Raw genomic sequence first — 22,972 nt, forward strand, 5'->3', positions numbered from 1 at the left:
GTCGACTTTCACCTCCAGTTGACCCATAATGTCAGCCTCCTTTGCCCACTTCTTAAATTTTCAAACCAGCACCTTCATGCTTTCTCCCATACTCAAAGCTGCTTCACTATCCACCTTCAAATCCCTCCTCAGGACTGTTTTTTGCCAGGTCTGCTAAAATCTTGACAATGGTTAGGCTGTTGGTCTGCAGAGACCACTACCTATCATGGTGACCAGTGCTGTGTCACTGTTTCCTGTTTACCTCCCCTCCCCCCATCTGTCTCTGTCTGTATCCATCTTTTGTCTTATTCTTCTTGTTATTGCCTTGGGGCAGTCTTTTTGTTCTGTGTTGGTACAGAATTTAGCACAATGATGTCCTGGGCCATGCGGAAGGCTCCTAGGCACTATGGTAATACAAATAATAATCAGGACAAAAAGATGCAAATCTGCATACATACAAATTGCAAAATGTACAAATTATTGTTTTAGGCCATGATCCTGTAAACATGTAGGGGTGTGAATCATCTAGTTGAAATCAATGTTTATACCTTACTTTTTGTTTTTAAAAACTTTTTACACGGAAAGGGCCAATGCATGCCCGCCCGCAGGACCTGTATGTGTGAGTTACAAATGTAAAGTAGAAATTGTTGCTTTGGGCTATGATCCTGTGAATGTCTAGCTATGTGTGACATTCCATTGAACTCAGTGCGACGACTCATGCATAAGCATTTGCAGGCGCAGGCTTTAGCCGTGATTTGGTAGTAGTTATGTTAGCGTTTTTTTCTTTTCCTAATTACACCCAGGACACAGGGAGGGAGAGGAAGGAGGAAGAGACAGGAACACACACCCTATCGATCGGATGGGTCGGGGTGGTGTTCAGAGCTGCAGAGTGAGAGAGAGACAGATACCCACAGGGGCCACTTAGGCTATACTTCAAACAAAACAAACAACAGCTACGTTTGTCTCGTTATTTGGTTGACCTATAGACCCTGTACATGTATATATTAGGGGGATAATTGGATGGTTGGGATACATATATCATTTTAGGGCCTACACCTAAGATACATTGATACATACATTTGTTTACATTTGGACACAACAAGATACAACACCATCCTTTTACTATAGATACTTTGATGCATACATTACATGTGCAGCTGCACTATTGGGGGGGGGAATATATATATGGGGGAGGAAAAAAAAAAACTGATATAAAAAATAAGCTGACATAGGTAATACAATGCCCTTCAGTCTAAGTTCTGTGTAAGCTTTCCAACACGTTGCAAGCAGCATAGCATAACTTTGGTTCACTCAGGCCTAATACAAAAAGGCTTCATTAGCACTATGATTTTCCAACAGTTATTACTATTTATTTGTATTGCGGAACTGCCTAGGAGCCCCAGTCATGGACCAAGGCACCATTGTGCTAGGTGCTGTACAAACACAGGACAAAAAAATAGCCCCCGTCCCAAAGGGGTTACAATCTAACTATAAGACAAGGGTACATCATAACTTGGTTCCTCTTCCCAAAGTGGAGTTGAGGATATAAAGACATAGCTGTTATTTAAGAGGGGGGGGGGGGGAAATCCAAAGAATTTTAATTGAACTTTAAAAAAAGCAAGAAAACATTAGAAAGGCTGGAACTGTGTCTCTCATTGATTATGCCCCCAATTCTGCAAACTCAAGTTTACTACTTTCAGAGGGGTAGCCATGTTCGTCTGTATGTTGCATCTGATGAAGTGGGTTTTAGCCCACGAAAGCTTATGCCCAAATAAATTTATTAGTCTCTAAGGTGCCACAAGGACTCCTCGTTAAGTTTACTACTGTGAGTAGTCCCATTCATTTCAATAGGGCTGCTCATGCAAGTAAAATTGAGGGTGCGTTTGCGGGATTGGGGCCGATATGTCCATGAACACCATCACAGTCTCAAAATAGTTTGGTAACATACCCTGTACTATAAAGGCTAATCTGACTTAGATATTGGCATAGAAAGTACGCTTATTAAGTTTGCAGATGATACCAAACTGGGAGGGATTGCAACTGCTTTGGAGGACAGGGTCATAATTCAAAATGATCTAGACAAATTGGAGAAATGGTCTGAGGTAAACAGGATGAAATTTAACAAAGACAAATGCAAAGTGTTCCACTTAGGAAGGAACAATCAGTTTCACACATACATAATGGGAAGAGACTGTCTAGGAAGGAGTACGGGAGAAAGGTATCGAGGAGTTATAGTGGACCACAAGCTAAATGAGTCAACAGTGTGATGCTGTTGCAAAAAAAGCAAACATGATTCTGGGATGCATTAACAGGTTTGTTGTGAGCAAGACACGAGAAGTCATTCTTCCGCTCTACTCTGCGCTGGTTAGGCCTCAACTGGAGTATTGTGTCCAGTTCTGGGCACCGCATTTCAAGAAAGATGTGGAGAAATTGGAGAGGGTCCAGAGAAGAGCAACAAGAATGATTAAAGGTCTTGAGAACATGACCTATGAAGGAAGGCTGAAAGAATTGGGTTTGTTTAGTTTGGAAAAGAGAAGACTGAGAGGGGACATGATAGCAGTTTTCAGGTATCTAAAAGGGTGTCATCAGGAGGAGGGAGAAAACTTGTTCACCTTAGCCTCTAAGGATAGAACAAGAAGCAATGGGCTTAAACTGCGGCAAGGGAGGTTTAGGTTGGACATTAGGAAAAAGTTCCTAACTGTCAGGGTGGTTAAACACTGGAATAAATTGCCTAGGGAGATTGTGGGATCTCCATCTCTGGAGATATTTAAGAGTAGGTTAGATAAATGTCTGTCAGGGATGGTCTAGACCAGGGATCGGCAACCTTTCAGAAGTGGTGTGCCGAATCTTCATTTATTCACTCTAATTTAAGGTTTCGCATGCCAGTAATACATGTTAACATTTTTTAGAAGGTCTCCTTCTATAAGTCTATAATATATAACTAAACTACTGTTGTATGTAAATTAAATAAGGCTTTTAAAATGTTTAAGAAGCTTCATTTAAAATTAAATTAAAATGCAGAGCCCCCCAGACCGGTGGCCAGGACCCAGGCAGTGTGAGTGTCACTGAAAATCAGCTTGTGTGCCGCCGTCGGCACCCGTGCCATAGGTTGCCTACCCCTGGTCTAGACAGTATTTGATCCTGCCATGAGGGCAGGGGACTGGACTCGATGGCCTCTCGAGGTCCCTTCTAGTCCTAGAATCTATGAATCTATGATATGTGTGCTTATATGGAGTTTAAGATGTCCACAACTATAAAACAACGAGATGATTTGAGTTGTATAAGTAACCAGTCAGGATGTGTTTTCCACCAAAAAAAAAAAATAGCATCTGTTGTTTTTTAGCATATCTGGAAGCTCTCATTACATTAAGAACAGGCTGGTGGTATACGGGGGTGTACTTAAGGTGGTTTAGCATTCTTAGCTTTTATTTAAATGCTTTCAAATTATTTTTCCCTTTAATATAAAATATCCTGGCTTCTTGTTTTTAAATAAAATGCTTTGAGGTTTTATAATCACTAAAGGGTAGATTGTGACGTGGATGATGGGTTCACATAGGGAAGTAAGGAAGAGTAAAGAGCCCCTCTTATGTTTGTCTGTGGGCTACCAGATGTTGAGACCAGGTGTGAAGGAATAAATGGGTGCTGCACACCTGAGTTGGCACAGGGGGTATGATCATATGCTGTGAGTATAGGCAAGTACACCTCTACCCCGATAAAACGCTGTCCCCAGGAGCCAAAAAATCTTACCGCGTTATAGGTGAAACCATGTTATATTGAACTTGCTTTGATCCACCGGAGTGCGCAGCCCTGCCCCCCTGGAGCACTGCTTTACCGCGTTATATCCAAATTCATGTTATATCGGGTCGCGTTATATCAGGGTAGAGGTGTAGTAAATTGGGGCATGTCTACATGTACAGCATTGCAGTGGCACAGCTGTACCAATGCAGCTGCATTGCGTCTGGTGAGGACGAATAAAACCACCTCAGTGAATGGCAGAAGAGCTATGTTGGTGGGAGAAGCTCTCCTGCCGACATAGCACTGTGCATACGAGCACTTGTGTCAATTAACTTATGTCACTCGGGGATAGTTTATTCACATATGAGCGATATAAGTTATGCTGACGTAGGCTGTAGTGTAGACATAGCCTTAGGCCTGATCTACACACAGTTTCTGTAGCAGTTTAATTATTTTAATTAGAAGTGTGGATTTTTTCCTCCTGAAATAGTTAAATCACAACAGTGATTATGGATGCACTTAGATCAGTATAAAGGTGACTTATAGCAGTGTAGCTTATTCTCCTTCTCTTATGGGAATAAACTGTGCTGGTACAAGGCATCTTTATACTGCTCTAAGCATCTGGACTAGGAGGACTGTACCACTTTTTAACTGCACCACTATAGTTAGTGGTACAGTCTGTGTGCATATACTAACCCACTGCACTCCTCTCGCAGGACAGGAGGGGAATGTGCCTCTGAGGGTGACTGAGGCCTGTCTACAGTTTTGCTCGCATAACTATGTCTGGGGGGAGGAGGGGGAGTACCACTTAACTGACATAGCTGTGCTGGCAAAAGCCCTAGGGCTGGTCTACATTAGGTGTGAAAAATCCACAGCTGTGCCACTGTAGCATTTTAATGGGAGACATACCCTTAAGCTGGTCTAAACTAGAAGATCAGGTAGGCTTAACTACGTTGCACAGGGGTGTGAGAAATCCAGCACTACATCAACAAAAAAAAATTTCTGTTGGCCTAGCTATAGCTTCTAGGGGTCGTGATTTCCTATGTTGACAGGAGAACCCCTCCTGTCAGCATACGGGGTGTCTACACTTAAGCCCTACAGTGGTGCAGATGCATTTCACATGCATAGCTATACTGTACTGGCAAATTCTTTCTAATGTAGACAAGGCCTGAGGCTCATTGCCCTCTAGCGTAACTCCTGAGGCAGTGCAGTTTATACAACACCCCCATGCTTAAAGACACAATTTAGCCTTTATTCTGTACAACCTTAACTTCCGTTTTGTGAGTCTTCTAAAGCTTGCTTGCCAGTCCTCCCCCTCAATCCCACACAGCTGATTCCAAAGGTTGGGCTACCCGCAGGTTTCTGTACTGATTTGTACTGACATAGTCAAATTGTTGCAACCCCCTAGTGTCGAGGCTGTAATTCTAGTATAAAGGTGCATGTGCTGGTATAGCTTACTTCTGGAAATATATTGGTTTAATGGGTATAGTTAAATTGGTACAAAAACTGTGTCTAGACTAGGGGTAGGCAACCTATGGGACGTGTGCCGAAGGCGGCAAGCGAGCTGATTTTCAGTGGCACTCACACTGCCCGGGCCCTGGCCACTGGTCCGGGGGACTCTTCATTTTAATTTAATTTTAAATGAAGCTTCTTAAATATTTTAAAAACCATATTTACTTTACATACAACAAATAGTTTAGTTGTATATTATAGCCTTATAGAAAGACCTTCTAAAAATGTTAAAATGTATTATTGGCATGCCAAACCTTAAATTAGAGTGAATAAATGAAGACTTGGCACACCACTTCTGAAAGGTTGCCGACCCCTGGTCTAGACTAACCCTTTACTGTATTTTTTTTGCTGAGGTCTCTTTCTCCGCCCATCTCCCTCCTGGTCTGCTCTTTTAGTTTTTGAAAGCGTGGATTGGTACTATCTACTTGCAAAGCATTGCAGTGCCTGTGTGTGTGTGTTTTTCAGGGCATGGCGGGAAAGCATCTTCCTGAAAGAACTCCAGCGCAGAGGGGTCTGCTTGCTCAAACTGCAAGTAGCCAGTCAAAGAACTGGACTGTACGGACGGCTACTTATAACGTTTCAGCCTAGAAAATACGATCCAGAGGCAGAGCTGCCCTGTAACAGCTTTGGGCCTGGTATGCAACATTTCTATTGCTGATAAAGGATATAAGGTGAAAGGTTAATAATGTATTTTTGTAATATCCTTTCTATTATTAATATTTTTGAAAAGGCTGAACAATTGAGGCTAAAAGAGGAGAAATGCCTAATCATTATACACTTCTACCCCGATATAACATGGTAAAGCAGTGTTCTGGTGGGGCAGGGCTGTGCAATCCAGTGGATCAAAGCAAGTTTAATATAACACGGGTTTCACCTATAACGAGGTAAGATTTTTTTGGCTCCCGAGGACAGCGTTCTATCGGAGTAGAGATGTATGTTGAATCTATAGAGAAAGGGCCTTGCTTCTTCCCAATCCATCATAGACTCCTAGACTACAAGGCCAGAAGGGACCATCATGATCATCTAGGCCAGTGGTTCTCAAAATTTTGTACTGGTGACCCCTTTCAAATAGCAAGCATCTGAGTGTGACCCCCCCCCCTTATAAATTAAAAACACTTTTTTTATATATTTAACACCATTATAAATACTGGATGCAAAGCGAGGTTTGGGGTGGAGGTTGACAGCTCACAACCCCCCATATAATAACCTCACGACCCCCTGAGGGGTCCCGACCCCCAGTTTGAGAACCCCCGATCTAGGCTGATCTCTTGCATGTTGCGGGCCACACAGAACCTCTCCCACTCACTCCTGCAATATTCCCATAACCTTTGGCAGAGTTACTGAAGCCCTCAAATCTTGACTTAAAGACTTCAAGTTACAGAGAATCCACCATTTACTCTAGTTCAAACCAACAAGTGACGTGGGAGACCAGAATTGCACACAGTATTCTAGATGAGGTCTCACCAGTGCCTTGTACAATGGTAATTACACTTCCCTATCTCTTGTGTCATTTTGCTGAATTGTTGACCTAGAGTGTTTTCTGGTGCAAAGGATCTGTCATGTCACCCCAGGATTATGACATCATCGCAGGATAAAGCAGCAGGAGAAACCATGTTTATAAAAACATACATCTTGTCCATAAGAGCATAGGGAGCATAGACAGTGCTGGGCTGGGAGATGCTCTCATTTTAAAATTTGTCCCATTGCAAAAATTCTCTTGAATTCATCCTCTTTGAGTCAAATTTGTAAAGGTATTTAGACACCTAAGGATGCACTTAGGTTCTCAGTGAGAAGTGCCTAAGTGAGTTAGACACCTAACTCATTTAGGCACTCATGTAAAATCTCACTAACAATCTATCTGTATGTTAAGTGCCTAAATGCCTTTTCAAATCTGTCCCTTTATGCCTAAGTCGAGAAAGTCATATGGTCACTGGGAGTTTTTAAGTGTCACTCATACAGGCAGTGCCATATGGATGGATATAATATGGGCCTCAGTGGTAATATGAAATTATTCTGTCTGTGAAAGGCCACCCTTGGTATTTAATTGCCAGCTGGTAGAAGTTTGCCTATGCTGCATTACTCAATGGTGTAAAGTAAATGCCCAGTGCTGTCTGTAAACTAGGGTTGGCAAGTTTGGTTGGACATATTCCTGGAGGTTTCATCACATGACACAATCTTTAATTAAAGATTAATCTTATAATTCCTGGAGACTCCAGGACAATCAGAGGATTGGCAACCCTATCTGTAACTCAGAGTTATGTCTCTAGTTACAAAAGGTGGATTTATTGTCCGAAAAGTGACACTCTGAATGACACTGTGGGGTTCCACATTTATTCTCAGCCTGCAGCCATGCCACCTTCTGCTCATCAGATCACTCATTCTAAGCAGGGATGAGCCAGCTCAGTGCTCGGATGGGAGACCTTATAGGAACACTTAAGGTGCAGCAGGAAGTGGTGCTGGTGAATCATAAGGAAGAGACCCATCTCCTGAATCAGTGCCTCCATATAGGGTTGGGAGGATTAGATAAAATATGAAAAAGCGGCCCTGATCTCTTTCATTAAAAAATCTCACAGCTTCCTTCAAAAAAACGTTTGCCACTGTTGTTCTGGCCAAACTCCCAGTTCAGGTAATTACATTCTACTTACTAAAACTGTCCCTTAGTTCTAACTGGAATGTGGATTGCTCTCTTCTTGTCCTGAATTATTGTATAAGGTTGCTTCATTTTTCCCCTGTGGAGGCTGCTTTTCAAAGGTGGGAGAAGTGTATCATTTGTTGTTAATTTAAGTTTGTGGAACACTTCGATCTCCTTTGGAATAAAAGGTGCTTTAGAAATATGGAATCATTAGCCCATTGTCTTCTAGATCAAACTTGCTCATCTTGCAATTCAAAAGATGAAATTGTTTACCCTCCCAGCTCAGCCTGGGATCAGCAAATCTGACTCTGTTCTTTCTTTCTATCCATCTCTCACTGTACATCACTGTCAGTACAAAAGAAGCTACAAGGGCAGTCAGATTGTAGCTGGTGATTTTGTTGATGCTGCATGAGGAAGGCTAGAATCCAGTTTGCTCTCCCATAATTGGCTTTGCATGCTAACATCTGTAAAAACTGGGATTTGTTTGTGAAATAATTAGATGTGACTTGAACACCCAGATGGCTGGAGGTTGAAGCTAGACAAATTCAGACTAGAAATAAGGTGTAAATTTTTAACATTGAGAGTTATCAACTATTGGAACAATTACCAGGGGTTGTGGTGGATTCTCTATCGCTGGCAAGTTTTAAATCAAGATTGGATGATGTTCTAAAAGAGATGTTCTAGGAATTATTATGGGGAAGTCCTGTGGCCTGTGTTATAAAAGAGGTCAGATTAGATGATCACAGCTGTCCCTTCTGGCCTTGCAATCTATGAATCTGAATAACCAGATTGTGCCTGGGTGCCCCGTGTGCATCTGAGAAGGATGTAGCGTGCAAGGCACCTTCTCCCCTCCTCTTGCAGAATTGCTGTCCTTGCGCACAGGGACTGTTTCCTCCCTTCTCTGGGGATGGAGAGACAGTGGGTCCTGGCCTTTCACGTCCACTGTACTGACCCACGGTGCAGAACCAGCACGTGAGAGGAGCAGGCTGCACCCCATAAAGGGGTATTAAGTATAGTATAGTCTTTACCACATAAAGGTACTATTAAGCATGCTTCCCCTGCATGCTGGAGGGTTCAGGGAGGTGTCCTCCCCTGGGAGGGTGTGACTGCACTGTCCTCATTGAAGGGCTGTACCTCCATGGCATAGTCTACTCCAGAGGCAGCAGATCTATTGACTAGACAGGTGCCATGGGAGCACAGACCTTTTTCTGATTACAACCCTGCTTTTTTAGTATTAGACAGACTTTAGGGTTTAATTTAAAATGTTTCTCTTCAGCCTGACTCCAACCCACAGAGGAACCTTTGAAATTAAAACGACTTGGCATAAATCTGTTTCTTGCCACGGGGGCAAAAAATGGCATATATCAATACTATTCAAAGAGGAATAACACTGTTGCAGTGGTAAATTATAAGTATGGAATCATTTTAAAGTGAGATTTAATAGGTCTTATTAACTAGAACTTCTTGTACCTCATGCTTCAAAAATATAATTTTAGATGGACTCAACCTAGTGGTTGCAGCTAAGTTGCTTTCTTGGCAGACATCCATCTTGTTAAACCACCATTTCATAATTAAACCAAGTAGCTTGATCAGCAGAGGCCCATCTCTAAGCTAAAATGAACTGTGATTCCATCTGAATGTCCGGTCTCGCTCATTCGTTTCTTAGCTCTAACAGCTGACATACAGCAGAGCAGTAATTTGGAAGGAGCACAATGTCATGTCCTCTCAGTCATTGTAAAGTAAAAGGCTGTCTGCAATAAATTGTCTGAAGTTCAGAGAAACAAGAGCTTTCAGAAAAGCCACCCCGCAGAGCCTGGTAAATGCACATCATTTCCCTGAGTGCTGGCTCTGGAAGAGCACTTTGTTGCTGGTCCCTACACAGAAGCCGGCATGAGATGAAGTCCAGTGCAGTTGGTTTGGGGATTACTAGTGTCTGAACACTTCTCATTGTGCAGGGCAGAATGTATCCCAGAATGAATCAATATTTTAGGAGGGGGAATGAAAGAGGAGGCGAAAGGGAAGAGGTATGTGACTGGGTTGTTGCTTTAAGGCAGGGATGGATAAACTATGGCCCATGGGCCCCATCTGGCCCGTCAGGGCTTTCAGTCTGGCCTGCGGGATTGCCAGCCCCGTGGGGCAGCGGGGCTAAGGCAGGCTTCCTGCCTGCCCTGGACTGCTCCTGGAAGCGGCCGGCACCATGTTCCTGTGGCCCCTGGTGGAGAGGGGGGTAGAGGTCTCCATGCGCTGCCCTTGCCTGCAGGCAACGCCCCTCGCAACTCCAATTGGCCGGGAACGGGGAACCGCGGCCAATGGGAGTGTCGGGGGGGGGGGACCCACAGGCGAGGGCAGTGCGTGGTGGAGCTGCCCCCCCCACCCCAAGGAGCCACTGCTGGACATGCTGTCCGCTTTCAGGAGCAGCACGGGGACAGGGCAGGCAGGGAGCCTGCCTTAGCCCTGCTGCGCGCCGCTGCCACCCCAGAGCCGCTCGAGGTAAGTGGCGCCGGGCCGGAGCCCGCACCCCAAACCCCTCTTGCACCCCACATCCCAACCCCCTACCCTGAACCCCCTTAACCGCCTGCCTTGAGCCCCCTGCTGCAATCTCCTGCACCTCTACTTCCTTCCCTGAGCCCCCTCCTGCACCCCAACCCCTTTCCCTGAGCCCCTTCCTGCACACCATACTCCCTCCCACACCCTGCACTCCCTCCCGTACCCCATCCCCCTGCCCCAGCCCAACATTCATGGCCCTGCATACAATTTCACCACCCAGATGTGGCCCTCGGGTCAAAAAGTGTGCCCACCCCTGCTTTAAGGAGTGGCTCTCTGTCATCTAAGAGAATAAGTCCTTTCCTTAGGAGTTTGATACAAGCGTTAACCTGGTGGTGAACAAAAGCGCAAGATCCTCGTGGGTTTACATTGGCAGGAGTCCACTGATTTCAACGGGCTATGCTGATTTACAGCAGCCGGAGGACTGGCTCACTGTCTCCTCAGAGAGGCTCCTCTTGAGACCTCATCTGTGTTGGCTAGTGAACAGCATTTGGCCTGTTGTGCACTGAGTTTTGTTCTCTGCTGTGGCTTGTTTTTGCAGGTGACATTGTGGGTGTTTATGAATCTGCTGGTCAGGGTGATCCACTTTCCACAGGAATTGTGACCCGCATAACCCCCAAATCAGTTACCGTCGCCTTTGAGGAGTCTCGAGATGGCCTGTTGAGCTTGGGCCAAGAGAATTCCTACCGCCTGCTGAAGCTAGCCAATGATGTCACCTACAAGAGGCTGAAAAAGTAAGCTGCTGCCTACCTTCCATATCACACTCACTCTCAGACAACATCCCTGGCTGCTCATTCAGTTCAGGATCCTGTTCAAAACTGCTTTGCTTTTTTAGGAAACCCCCCAGGGACTTGCCTTAGTTTACCTCACTGATCTGATTCCTCTCTCTCCTCCCACTACCACATTCCCTCTCTGTCCTTCTGTACACTTTTGCCTCTACTGATGGGAGAGTTTCTCTGCTGCAGCTTTTGCTGCCAGGAACTTCCCTGCCTGCCTCCTTCCACCTCATTATCTCTCCATCTTGTTTTTAGATCTCTGAAAACCTGTCCTTTCCTTCTCACTGTACCTTATAATTTTTCTCTGTCTGTCGTTGTGTAACTCTGTGATTAGATTATTTATCTGTATAAAGCATTTTCAGATGCAGTTTCTGTGAGAGACACGGTGCAAAATAACACTGGGCTATACCTCGTGAGGTACCGCTTCAGCGAGTACCATTGAGGTATTACTGTAGTTGCACAGTCCCCGTTCATGGGATGTGTAATACTCCAGCCACTGAAGCTGTACCCTGTTAATCTTAGTACAGGCCTAGGTGCTCTGACACCTGCCTGCACTATAATCCATGACAGTTGCCCTTTTTAGAATGCAAAGTTTATTCACATGCCAGGTCTGTGTGTGGCTAGGGGGAGGCGCAAAGGCCCAGAAGGATAGCTTCTAGCTTAACAACCAAACCGAGGAACCAATTGCTAGTGGAGAGAGGCCCAGACTAAGCCCTCAGGCCTGAACTCCCTTGGGAAAGTCCCACTTCAGATTTGAACTTTGTGGCTTGGATCCATGTCTAGATGGTTAGACATTAAGGGTCTCTTGTGAGGGAGGGAATGTTACTGTGGCTCACCAGGGTTTCTGGATGATAAGGAGCTTCTGAAGGAATCCCCTTTACATTTGCCACTTTTATATTCTCTTCTTTGGCAGAGCTTTAAACACACTAAATCAGTATCACTCTGGTCCAGCATGCAATCTTATCGATGTCCTCTTCTTTTCCTCTGATCCAAGTGCTCCCGGTGAAACAAGTAAGAACTCTTATTTGTCTTTCTGAAAATGGATGCAATGTTGGTGGAAGGTGTTGGGTTGATAGTTCTGGAGATTGAAGTCCTCTGCCCACAGATCACATTAAGAACTTGCCCGAAGTCTGGGGCTGAGCCAGAGATAGAATCAATTTCTCCTTAGTCCCAGTCCAGGATCCTATTCACTAGCTCATCGTTCATGACCCATTATACAATGCCCAATCAATCCCTGCCCTAGCTCATTGATTGAGAATTATGCTACCCCTATTGCCTCTCCTTCTACACATTGGTGGAGGTCCTGTTTGTTGTCCTTCATGCCACAACTTCCTTGTGCTCTGTGCCTGCAGCTATGTTTTCTTTCATCTTGATTACTTAGCTTCTTTGTACATGAGCATCACGCATGAGCTCACATTTCCCCCTTTCACACAGACTCTCATTCCCAGCTCTGAAGGCAGCGCAGAAGTTAGGGTGACAATACCACGACCCCCCGCACCCCAAAAAAAACCCTTGCAACCCCCCTGCAACTACCTTTTGGATCAGGACCCTCAATTTGAGAAACACTGGTCTTTCCTGTGCAATCTATACAACATAGGGTAAAAACTCACAAAAGACCAGATCTCACAGGGGGAAACCAGATTTCACGGTCCGTGCTTTTCATGGCCGTGAATTTGGTAGGGCCCTAGTCATTAACTTTGCATTTCCTGCATGTTGGCAGAACGACCTCATTTGATTAAAAAAAAATAAAAAATCTATGAATTGCCCAGATGTGTTGTAGAGACTGTGCAGATTTTTTTTTTACTCCCAGTCATTGAGTATATTGATTAATATGCAAATTTAGCTGCATTAATCAGCAGAATTGTAATATGACAGCTGTGGCATATCACCCTAAAACACCAAACCACAGTCACGGGCAAAGCATGTCTTCCATTTATATCTCCAGTATACACACTTTCTGCTTAAAGAGGGAGATGCTGCACTGACCTGGCTTTGAATAATAATGATCTTACTTTATATAATGCCTGGAAGGCGCAGTGCATCCTTCGCTCCCATTGACTCCATGAGTTGAGGGTGCCCAGCACCTGGCTGGGTCAGCCTCATAATCATTAGGCTCTCTAGCACAGGGGAGGGCAAACTATGGTCCGTGGGCCAGATCCAGCCCGACAGGGCTTTCAATCTGGCCCACGGGATTGCCAGCCCCATGGTGCAAGGGGGCTAAGGCAGGATCCCTGCCTGCCCTGGCCCTGCGCCGCTCCTGGAAGCATGTCCTTGTGGCCCCTGGCGGAGGAGGGTCAGAGGGCTCCATGCGCTGCCCTTGCCTGCAGGCACCGCCCCCCACAACTCCCATTGGCCGGTAACAGGGAGCCGCGGCCAATGGGAGCTTTGGGGATGGTACCCGCAGGTGAGGGCAGCATGCGGCGGAGCCGCATGCCCCCCGCCCCCCGCCCCCCCCCCAGGAGCCACTGTTGGACATGCTGGCTACTTCCAGGAGCAGTGTGGGGCCAGGGTAGGCAGGGAGCCTGCCTTAGCCCTGCTGCATGCCACTGCCACCCCACAGCTGCTCGAGGTAAGTGGTGCCAGGCCGGAGCCTGCACCCCCCCCAACCCCTCCTGCACCCCAATCCCCTGCCCTGAGCCCCCTGCTGCACCCCTCTTGCACCCCAACCCCTTGCCCTGAGCCCCTTCCTGCACACCGCACACCCTTCCACACCCAACACTCCCTCTTGCACCCAACCCCCTGCCCCAGCCCTGCATTCATGGCTGTGCATACAATTTCCCCGCCCAGATGTGGCCCTCGGGTCAAAAAGTTTGGCCACTCTAACATGACCTGAAAGAAGGGGACTTCAGCAGCCGTGTCTTCTAACACTGTTTTGACGCATTGGTTCAGGAGCAACTTGGTGAAGAGCGCCACCTACTGAATCCCGGATCCTACTTCCTTATATTGAGAGCCCGAAGCCTGTGCAGTGACTCCCCATGGGGCTGCACGGCCACTGTCTTTATTTTGTGGGTTACCCTCACTGGCTAGATCTGTGGAGCTCTGTGATCGATGCCAAATATACGTCTTAAAACATTTGTTTTGGCCTAAGCAGGAAAAACACAAAATTTTCCAATCTTGTTTGTCAGTATCTGTGGAAGGAGACTAGACATCATCCTTACAGAGGGGTAGGAGAAGCGCAGAGCAAGGCTGATTATGCAAATGACACTCATAATTGAGGCTGAGCTTGATAACATGCCATCTAGACTTAAATCAGTGTGGAGGAGGAAATGAGCATGACAGGAGGCAGTGAGGCGGAAATGAACAAATAAGTTGTCTGATCCAAAGCTCACTGCAATCACCAGAAAGACTCGCATCAATTTCAGTAGGCTTTGAATCAGGCCCAAAGAGAAAGCGAGGCTGGAAGGTAAAGTGCAGTATGCAAGACTTAGAATTCTCTCTCTTTTTCATGGGGAAAGAAGGTTCAGAACTTAAATATAAACACTGACCAAACTCCTGTCCTGTCTTCTGTGATCACTAGATCATCAAGGCCCCATGCAGTTTCCAAGTAATGCTTTTTATCTTAGACGGGGATAAGATTCTACAAACAGCAAGGAAATGTATATAGAGAGAATTCTGTGTCTCACAATTGTGCTTTCTGACACATGACTGGAAAAATGTTAAATCATTTCATGCCTCTTTTCTGACGTAGCAGAGCATCTCCTTTAAGGACCAAGAGTACATCTTTTGTGAATCAGAAGATGCAATTATCTGCCGGGATAGACGCATCAAAGATGCTTCATGTGCTAATGCTGAGGCTGAAATTTTGGTCTAACTCGGGAGTAGATGTCAAGTGCATGACAGAAGTGTGGGTGGACCATAGGGAGTGAAAGAGGTGTAGAAAAAATGTAGGCAGGGGAGAGTTCTGCAAATGGGAAGAATAACTTGTACTTAATATTGAGGATGAAGAATGGAATCCAAGGAAGGGATTCAAGAATAGAGGAGATGTGGTCAGAATGGCAGGAGAGGAACATGATTTTTGAACACCGAACTTTGAATAGACAGAATGGGGAAGAATTGAGCTGCAAGGAGGTCAGAGAACAGGAAATCCTAAGGACCAAGATGATAAATAACAAACACATGGAGCAGGGTTTCATTAGTGATAGAGCTGTAAGTGGGGATGGGAGGTATAAAGTCTAAGCTATATCATGCCCTAAAGATACACATGCTGCAGCAGCTCAGTGTGAATGTCAAATGATGATCACTAGCAATATTAAGAGACAGAGTCAGATGGGGGGACAGTAATTTCTTGTTGCTGTAGGTATGTTAGCAGCTAGGCAGAGTCCTCAAGCTATTGTGTGCTTTCCTTGTAGATTTCTTTACTGGACTGATTCCTGGCATATAGCCTCTTGGCCTGGAGAAGAAATCTTTCATTTTGCAAAAGATTAGTGAGGCTGGTTTTCTTTGGAAATTCTACCAGAGCACAAAGAAATAGAATTGTAATAGCTTAGACACTCTTTTGTGCTACTCAAACTGGTCAATGGGTTTAAGTTATCTTCTAATGAAATGTACTGTGATTTACAATGTGGTCTTAACAGCTTTTGTTATTTTGAGAACCAATGTGTAAACTGTCAAATACTGTGGCTTAAGGATCTATATAAGTGGCTGCGTATGTCACACACAGGCTAGGCCTGGTTAATTCATTTCCCAGCTGATTAGATGGACAGTGAATCCAACAAAGCGAATCGTAGCCCGGGCAATGTCCACACCTACAAGCTTACAGTGGCACAGCTGTACCAATACAGCTGGGCCGTTGTAAGAGCACTTGTGTAGCCGTGTTATGCCAACAGGAGAGAGTTCTCCAGTTGACATAATAAAACCAGCTCAACAAGCGCCTCCCGCTGATGTAGCGCTGTGCATACAAGCACTTATGCCAGCAAAACTTATGTCACTCAGGGGTGTGTGTTTTTCACATCCCTGAGTGACAAAAGTTTTGCTGATATAAGGGCTAGTAAAGTCAGGTGTAATCTTGGAGGAGACATAGTTGTTGGCTGGAGTGTTGTGCCCTTTCTTTCCTCCTTTGTCACATCTGTGTCTCATGAGCACATCTGTTCTCCTCAGAGTGAGCTGTGGCTTGGTGTATGGTGGGGTGCCACTGAGTTCTGTTCCACGCCATGCCCTCCCAGTTTGTTGGGTTGATGCCTCCCTTTTTAAGATGTACTTTCAGTACGTCTTTGAAATGTTTCCATTTCCCTCCGCGAGCCTTTCTTCCCTGACTTAACTGAGAGAAGAGTACTTGCTTCGGGAGGCGAGTGTCAGGCATACATACCCAGTGGCCAGCCCAGCAGAGTTGGTATTTCATGACCTGCATTTCTATACTGCTGATGTTGGCTGCAGAGAGAACGCTGATGTTAGTGCGTCGGTCTTCCCAGCTGATCCTGAGAATCCTCCTGAGGCAGCGCTGCTGGAAACACTCCAGCCGCTTGAGATGTCGTCTGTAGATTACCCAGGTCTCACACCCATAGAGAAGGTGGGGATGTCAATTGCCTTGTAAACCAAGATCTTGATACCTGTTTGTAGATCCCTATCATTGAAGACTCATTTGAGAAGTCTTCCAAAAGATGTGCTGGCACAGTGGATCCTGTATTCAATTTCTGTGTCAGTGCTGGCTGTTGGGAGAGGTGGCTGCCGAGGTACGGAAAATGGTCCACATTTTCTAGGGGTTCTCTGGTGATGGTGATTTGTGGAGTACGAAGAGTAGTTTGTGCAAGTGAGGGCTGGTAGAGTACCTTGGTTTTCCTGATGTTGAAAGAGAGACCTCGGCTGTGATAGGCATCTGCAAAAAGATTTAGAGTGCTTTGCAGGTCAGCATCTGTGTGTGCAAGAATGACACAGTCATCTGCATACACAGTAATGCCAATTCTCATGATCTTAGATTTTGTTTGGAGACATCGAAGATTGAGGAGTTGGCCATCCGTATGATACTCAATCCCGATTCCATCAGGAAGGTGGTCACGAATGAGAATCAGAATCACGGCAAGTTAAATGGAGAAGAGTGTTGAAGCAATGACACATCCCTGCTTGACATCAGTGTGAATGGTGAATGGTTCGGTCTCTGAGCCGTTGCACAAAATGGTGGCAGTCATCCCATCATGGAGTAGTCTGATGATGGAAATGAATTTCTGTGGACAGCCAGACCTACACAGCACCTTCCATAGGGTATCACGATTGATAGAATCAAGGGCCTTGGTTAGGTTGATGAATGCCATGAACAGTTCCTGGTTTTGCTCTCTGCACTTCTCCTGAATCTGCCCTGCCATGAAGATCATGTCGGTTGTGCCTCGGGATGGCCACACTGTTATTCAAGGAGGAGCTCCTTGGCAAGGGTGAGGAGGTGGTTTAGTAGGATCTGGGCAAGAATCTTCCCTGCGATGGAGAGGAGAGCAAAACCTCTGTAGTTCCTGCACAACGATTTGTCTCCTTCTCGAATATTACACCTTTCACATCTGTGGGAAAATCTGCATGGCAAGAATTGGGCTCCTCAGCCACTTAAAAACTCACCAATGAACCCCCTTGGCATACATCCTCCTTGTATTGAGGGATAGCCAAAGAAGAAGCAGCTAGTGTAGACATGGCCTTAAAGTAATTAACAGTCAGCATTCAGCCACAGTTTGTGATGTTGCACCACATAAAGAAACAATCACTTGGCACAAAATGGTTATAATACAGTAATAGCAATTTTAAGCAATTCCACCCAGACTCATAGTGATGTACAGAGTTGCTGACAGTAATCTGTGCGCTGCCCTTCTCTCAGTCCCTGTGTCGCTAGAAAATCCTAGCCACCAGTAGTGGAATGAACTCCAGTCCAGTAGCAACAAGGCACAGGGATGTCTCCCACCAGAATTCCAGCTACTGAGGCCTAGTTCTAACTTCCTTTCATTTTTGAGTTTCTTTGGGCCTCTCCCTTGAACTTTAGACACACTAGGCTTGCATCAGCGGTCGTATAACTTGCATTTCTACCTCTGCTGTCTTACTGCTATTGCTGTTCGATGCTGGGCAGGCATTTCTACCACTTCTGGCTGTGATCTTTTTAGAGCGCGCAAGCTGAGCAGGGCCAGACCCAGTCAATATTGGGAGGGGAGGGCTCTGAGGAGCAATTCTGTGCTGAAGGAAGTGATGTTGGTGATTCAGAAGGTGCTTCTTTGCATGCACCAGCAAGGTATTAAGAAACACTGGGCCATAGGAGGTGTTGCCTCCCTCAAAAGATGGAAAAGCTGAAATTCTGACCATTTGAGGTTGTTTTAAGATCCCATGGCACTTTTCTGAAGCATAGGCATGATTAGGGCCTTAGCGAGGCGCAGCTAGGCCCCTCTTGCTTCTGCCCCTGCTGCCCTCGCAAACCAGTCAGGGTCTGTCAGGCCGATGCAATCACCAGTGCACTGTATTTATAGCTCTTTCCCATCACCACATTACTATCTATATATAGGTTTGTTTCAGCCAGGCTTTTACAAGCAGCAGACCAGAGCCACTCTTCCCCCTCCCTTCCCAGCCCTTTTATCGCCCGGCTAATTAGGCTGGCAGCTGTTGTTAGTTGCCAGGCAGGCACAGGCCTATTCAACCAACTTCAATCTACTCCCCTTAATTGGAGTGGGCGTGGCAGGGGGTGATTAAGCAGTCCTTGCCCAGCACCCTGTCACAGGGCCCTACCAAATTCATTGCCATGAAAAACGCATCACAGAGCATGAAATCTGGTCTCTCGCTGTGAAATTTGTGTGTGTGTGTGTGTGTGCTTTTGCCCTATACTGTACAGATTCACAGGGGAAGCGAGTGTTTCTCAAACTGGGGGGCCTGACACAACCTTAGGACTCCCCTGCAATTCCTTTATTTTAGAGGGGTCACAGTATTGCCACCCTTACTTTTGTGCTCCCTTCAGAGCTGGGTGGCCAGATAATGGCAGCTGTTGGCCAGGCGCCCAGCTCTGAAGGCAGCACCTCGTCAGCAGCAACGCAGAAGTCAGGGTCGCAATACCCTATCATGCCACCCTGACTTCTGCACTGCTGCTTGCAGCAGCTCTGCCTTCAGAGCTGGGCTCCCGGCCAGCAGCCACTGCTCTCCAGCTGCCCAGTTCTGAAAGCAGTGCCCCGCCAGCAGCCGCACAGAAGTAAGGATGGTATGGTATGATATTGCCACCCTTACTTCTGCACTGCTGCTTTCAGAGCTGGGCAGCCAGAGAGTAGCAGCTGCTGACTGAGGGCCCAGCTCCCGGCCCACTCTGCCTTCAGAGCTCAGCACCTGGCCAGCAGCCGCTGCTCTCCAGCTGCCTTGCTCTGAAGACAGCGCCGCCGCCAGCAGCTGCACAGAAGTAAGGGTAGCAGTACTGTAACCCCCCCACTACAATAACCTTGCGACCCCCCCCCCACAACTTCTTTTTGGGTCAGGGCCCTTACAATTACACCATGAAATTTTAGATTTAAATAGCTAAAATCATGACATTTTAAGATTTTTTCAAATCCTATAACTGTGATAGTAACCAAAATGGACCATGAATTTAGTAGGGCCCTAGGCATGATAGACCCTATGTCTATGGCAAATCCCAGTGTGACTAGTTACATTCATCTCTAAAACAAACTGCAATTACAGCTGGATACAGCAATATCCACTTCCCATCCTAAACTACTTAGTGTTATTTATTGATTTAATTTTTAGTTATTTACACTTCTAATAGTGCCCGTCCAAGCCTACAGCACTGTAAAATGATTGAAACTGCAACCAAGAATAAATATCTTTAACACAAACACAAGATCTTTCAGAGAAGCTACAAATATAATGCTTCATGCAGTAATCTAGGGTAATATAACAAGCAGCTTTTGGACATAATATGCCCAGATGAAATAAGTCTATTGCAAAGACTAACCCTTCCTCAGAACAGTTACAGCAAATACCTAGTATCAGAGGTAGTAGTCTTATTAAAAGAAATCTGAGGCACCTTATAGGACTAACAGACGTTTTTGCAGCAGCTAGCAAGTTGGTGAATGAATACACTTCTTCGGCTTGCATCCGAAGAAGTGGGTATTCACCCACGAAAGCTCATGCTGCAAAACGTCTGTTAGTCTATAAGGTGCCACAGGATTCTTTGCTGCTTCAGCAAATACCTAATTCTGCTGCTTCCAGGGAAGCCTGTGAGAATAGATATTCCTAATGGCAGGCTCTGAACTCTAAGAAGTCCTGGTCTTGTCAAACCATACAGGCAGCAAGCTCCAGAGTCTCCTCATGGAGACTGCCCTGCCAGGATCTCTCTCCCTTTTAAAACAGCTTGATCACAACTGCTGTGTGCCATCCCTTGTGCAGCTGTGGCCCAAACTGTTTAGAGCTTTCTAAATATATCCCACACTTAATTCCAGCTGCTCAATTACACCCTAGAGGTGGCTGCATTTCAGTGTGTTTGGAGTGATTCCATCCTGTGTGTATATGCTGAAACTAACAGGGTTTTGGAGGTCTTTAATGTGCAAGGCGATAAATTATGCTATTATCCACCAGGGGTCAGCATTGTGCTATTAGTTGAATGCAGCTAGAGCAGTCACCTAGAATAGGGATTCACATCCTTGAATCACTCAAACTTCTTTTGTGATGTTACAGGCCTAACTATGCAGTTGCACAGCAGAGGGTAGCAGAATCTGTAGCTTTTCTCTTGAGGCTGTCCAGGAGAAAGTGGGAAGAGTAGGTGGGCCACCCAGGATCCTGATGCTGGCTTGATCAAAGGCAAGTCACAAAAGAATCTGTTTTGCTGACTTGGTCTGATGGTGAGCCAGTGCTGAGGACAGAGTGGCTGCTGCATTTGGTTGTGCTGTTGTTTTGCTACCCACATTCATTGCTTTGGGAAGAGCTTGTGGATATCTTGAGCAAGAAACGGTGCTGCTGAAATCCCAATTGAGTTTTATTGCTCAAAGAGTACACGGTTTAAAGAACTTATTTAAAAAGGCAGCAGTGATTAAGGGCAGAAGCTGAGCCATCAGCAGAAGTGTGACAGAACCGCTGAAGATTTACTGCAGAACTTTTTCTAATGTTCTTGTGGGGTAATTCTCCACAGGGCTGCCCAGAGGATTCAGGGGGCCTGGGGCAAAGCAATTTTGGGGGCCCCTTCCATTAAAAAAAAGTTGCAATACTATAGAATACTATATTCTCATGGGGGGCCCCTGCGGGGCCTGGGGCAAATTGCCCCACTTGCCCTCCCACCCCGGGCAGCCCTGATTCTCCATTTACACCAGATTGTTGTTGCAATCTTTCACTTGATGAACCCCAAATATGACATCTCTCTTTCTAGTGCACACTGGATTTACATATCACTGCACTGCTAATGTGTAGTGTCTGTGAAGGCGTCAGGGAGGATTGCAAAGCACACTTTGGAGTAGGAAGCAGCTGCCCCATGCAAGAAACCCTCCCATCTTTTTGTGTGTCCAGTTGTGACATGCCCCATCTAAGCACTCATTAGGAACAGAGAGGAGAGCATCTTGTTCTGGGTTAAGCCCCCCATGACTCCCTTTTTAAAGTCATTTAGGTGCTCTCAGGTTATAATGGAGAAGCTGAATGGGATCTGTTCTTCTACCAGTACGTGTGTGTGAGTCTCTTTAATGTCACTACAGCTATGAATATATGTCAATGAACCCCTCAGGTTTGAGAGGCCTCCACATGTTGAAAATTGAATTCCTTACATTGGTGAGCAGGTACAGGAGTACTTCCATTGACTACAGTGGGATGACTTCATCACTGTAAGGGGTTTGCAACCTGGCCCTTAGAGTTCGAAGGGATCTGGGTAATCACATGCTAGAGGGATACCATCCCACTTCATAGGCTCCTTGTATAACTCTCCCTACAAACTGCTTCTTCATTGCTCTGACACTGGAAAGGGTTTTGGCTTGTCCCAAACCAGGGCTGCAATGGCGATAAGATTCCAGCTTCTCATCTGTGTGACTCACAGCCACCAAGCCCTGGGATGCTGGGTGTGTGAACAGGCCCTTGCACACTCTGTCTATTTGTTAGGATTAAAATTTGCAAGCAGAGCACTGATTGGAAGAGAGGCCTGACATATATGTATTCATTTCCCCTATGCACATGAGGGCCTAAGTATGCTGCCAGGTCTGATTTCAGGTTATACCTGGAAATTCTTAATTAAAAAAATAATTCTGAGCAGCTCTTAAGAACAACAGTCTGCTCATAGATTGAAGCAGATCAGCTGAGCTCTGTGCATTTCACTGCAGATATTCTGAGCCTAAACGATTTATGGGGAAGAGAAATAAGACAAACAAAGAGGCCATAGCAGCAGCCGGAAAACAGCAACTTGGTCAGCACAGGAGAAGGCCAGCTGGCCACGGCAGGAACTAGAAAGGAAGATCTTCCTTCCAAGTGGGGCTAGGGATGAAAAATTCTTTAATCAAACTAACAATCTGAAGAATCAACAAAAAGTCCAGGCCTACACTGGGAATGAACTGGGGTCTGTTCTAGAGAGACAAAACCCACCACCTCCTCCATTCCATTTCCCAGACTGGTTAACCTCAGAGAGACCTGGAGAGGTTTCCAAACTTGACTCGCAGGGGACACCTGCTCCACAGGCCTTCTTCTTCCACTCGCCAGATGGATGAGCAGTCTGTAGCCTGAACTCCCTGCCACTCAGGGTAGGTCCACCACTGTTCTGCCCCTCTGTCTTCTGGGCAGCCTGTAGTTTTCTGGCCTTTGGGAACAAGTTCCTTCTGGAGCTACAAAAGGGCTCCTCCCTCAGCTTCCTCTGGTCTCTCTTCTTGGCCCTCCTGGATCTTCTGTCCAG

At 45.9% G+C, this 22,972-nt stretch overlaps 1 protein-coding gene across 2 annotated transcripts in view; it reads left to right on the forward strand.

Annotated features, from left to right (window-relative positions):
* IGHMBP2 (immunoglobulin mu DNA binding protein 2) overlaps positions 1-22,972 on the forward strand; it is a 90,978-nt gene that overhangs the window by 1,295 nt on the left and 66,711 nt on the right. For both annotated transcript variants that reach the window (XM_039535652.1, XM_039535653.1), the window contains exons 2-4: positions 5,692-5,861; positions 10,944-11,136; positions 12,092-12,189. In XM_039535652.1, coding sequence (XP_039391586.1) covers positions 5,692-5,861; positions 10,944-11,136; positions 12,092-12,189 — 461 coding nt within the window. The remainder of the gene's footprint in view (positions 1-5,691; positions 5,862-10,943; positions 11,137-12,091; positions 12,190-22,972) is intronic.

Source organism: Mauremys reevesii, linkage group 4 (assembly GCF_016161935.1).
Source record: "Mauremys reevesii isolate NIE-2019 linkage group 4, ASM1616193v1, whole genome shotgun sequence".
Lineage (NCBI taxonomy): Eukaryota > Metazoa > Chordata > Testudines > Geoemydidae > Mauremys > Mauremys reevesii.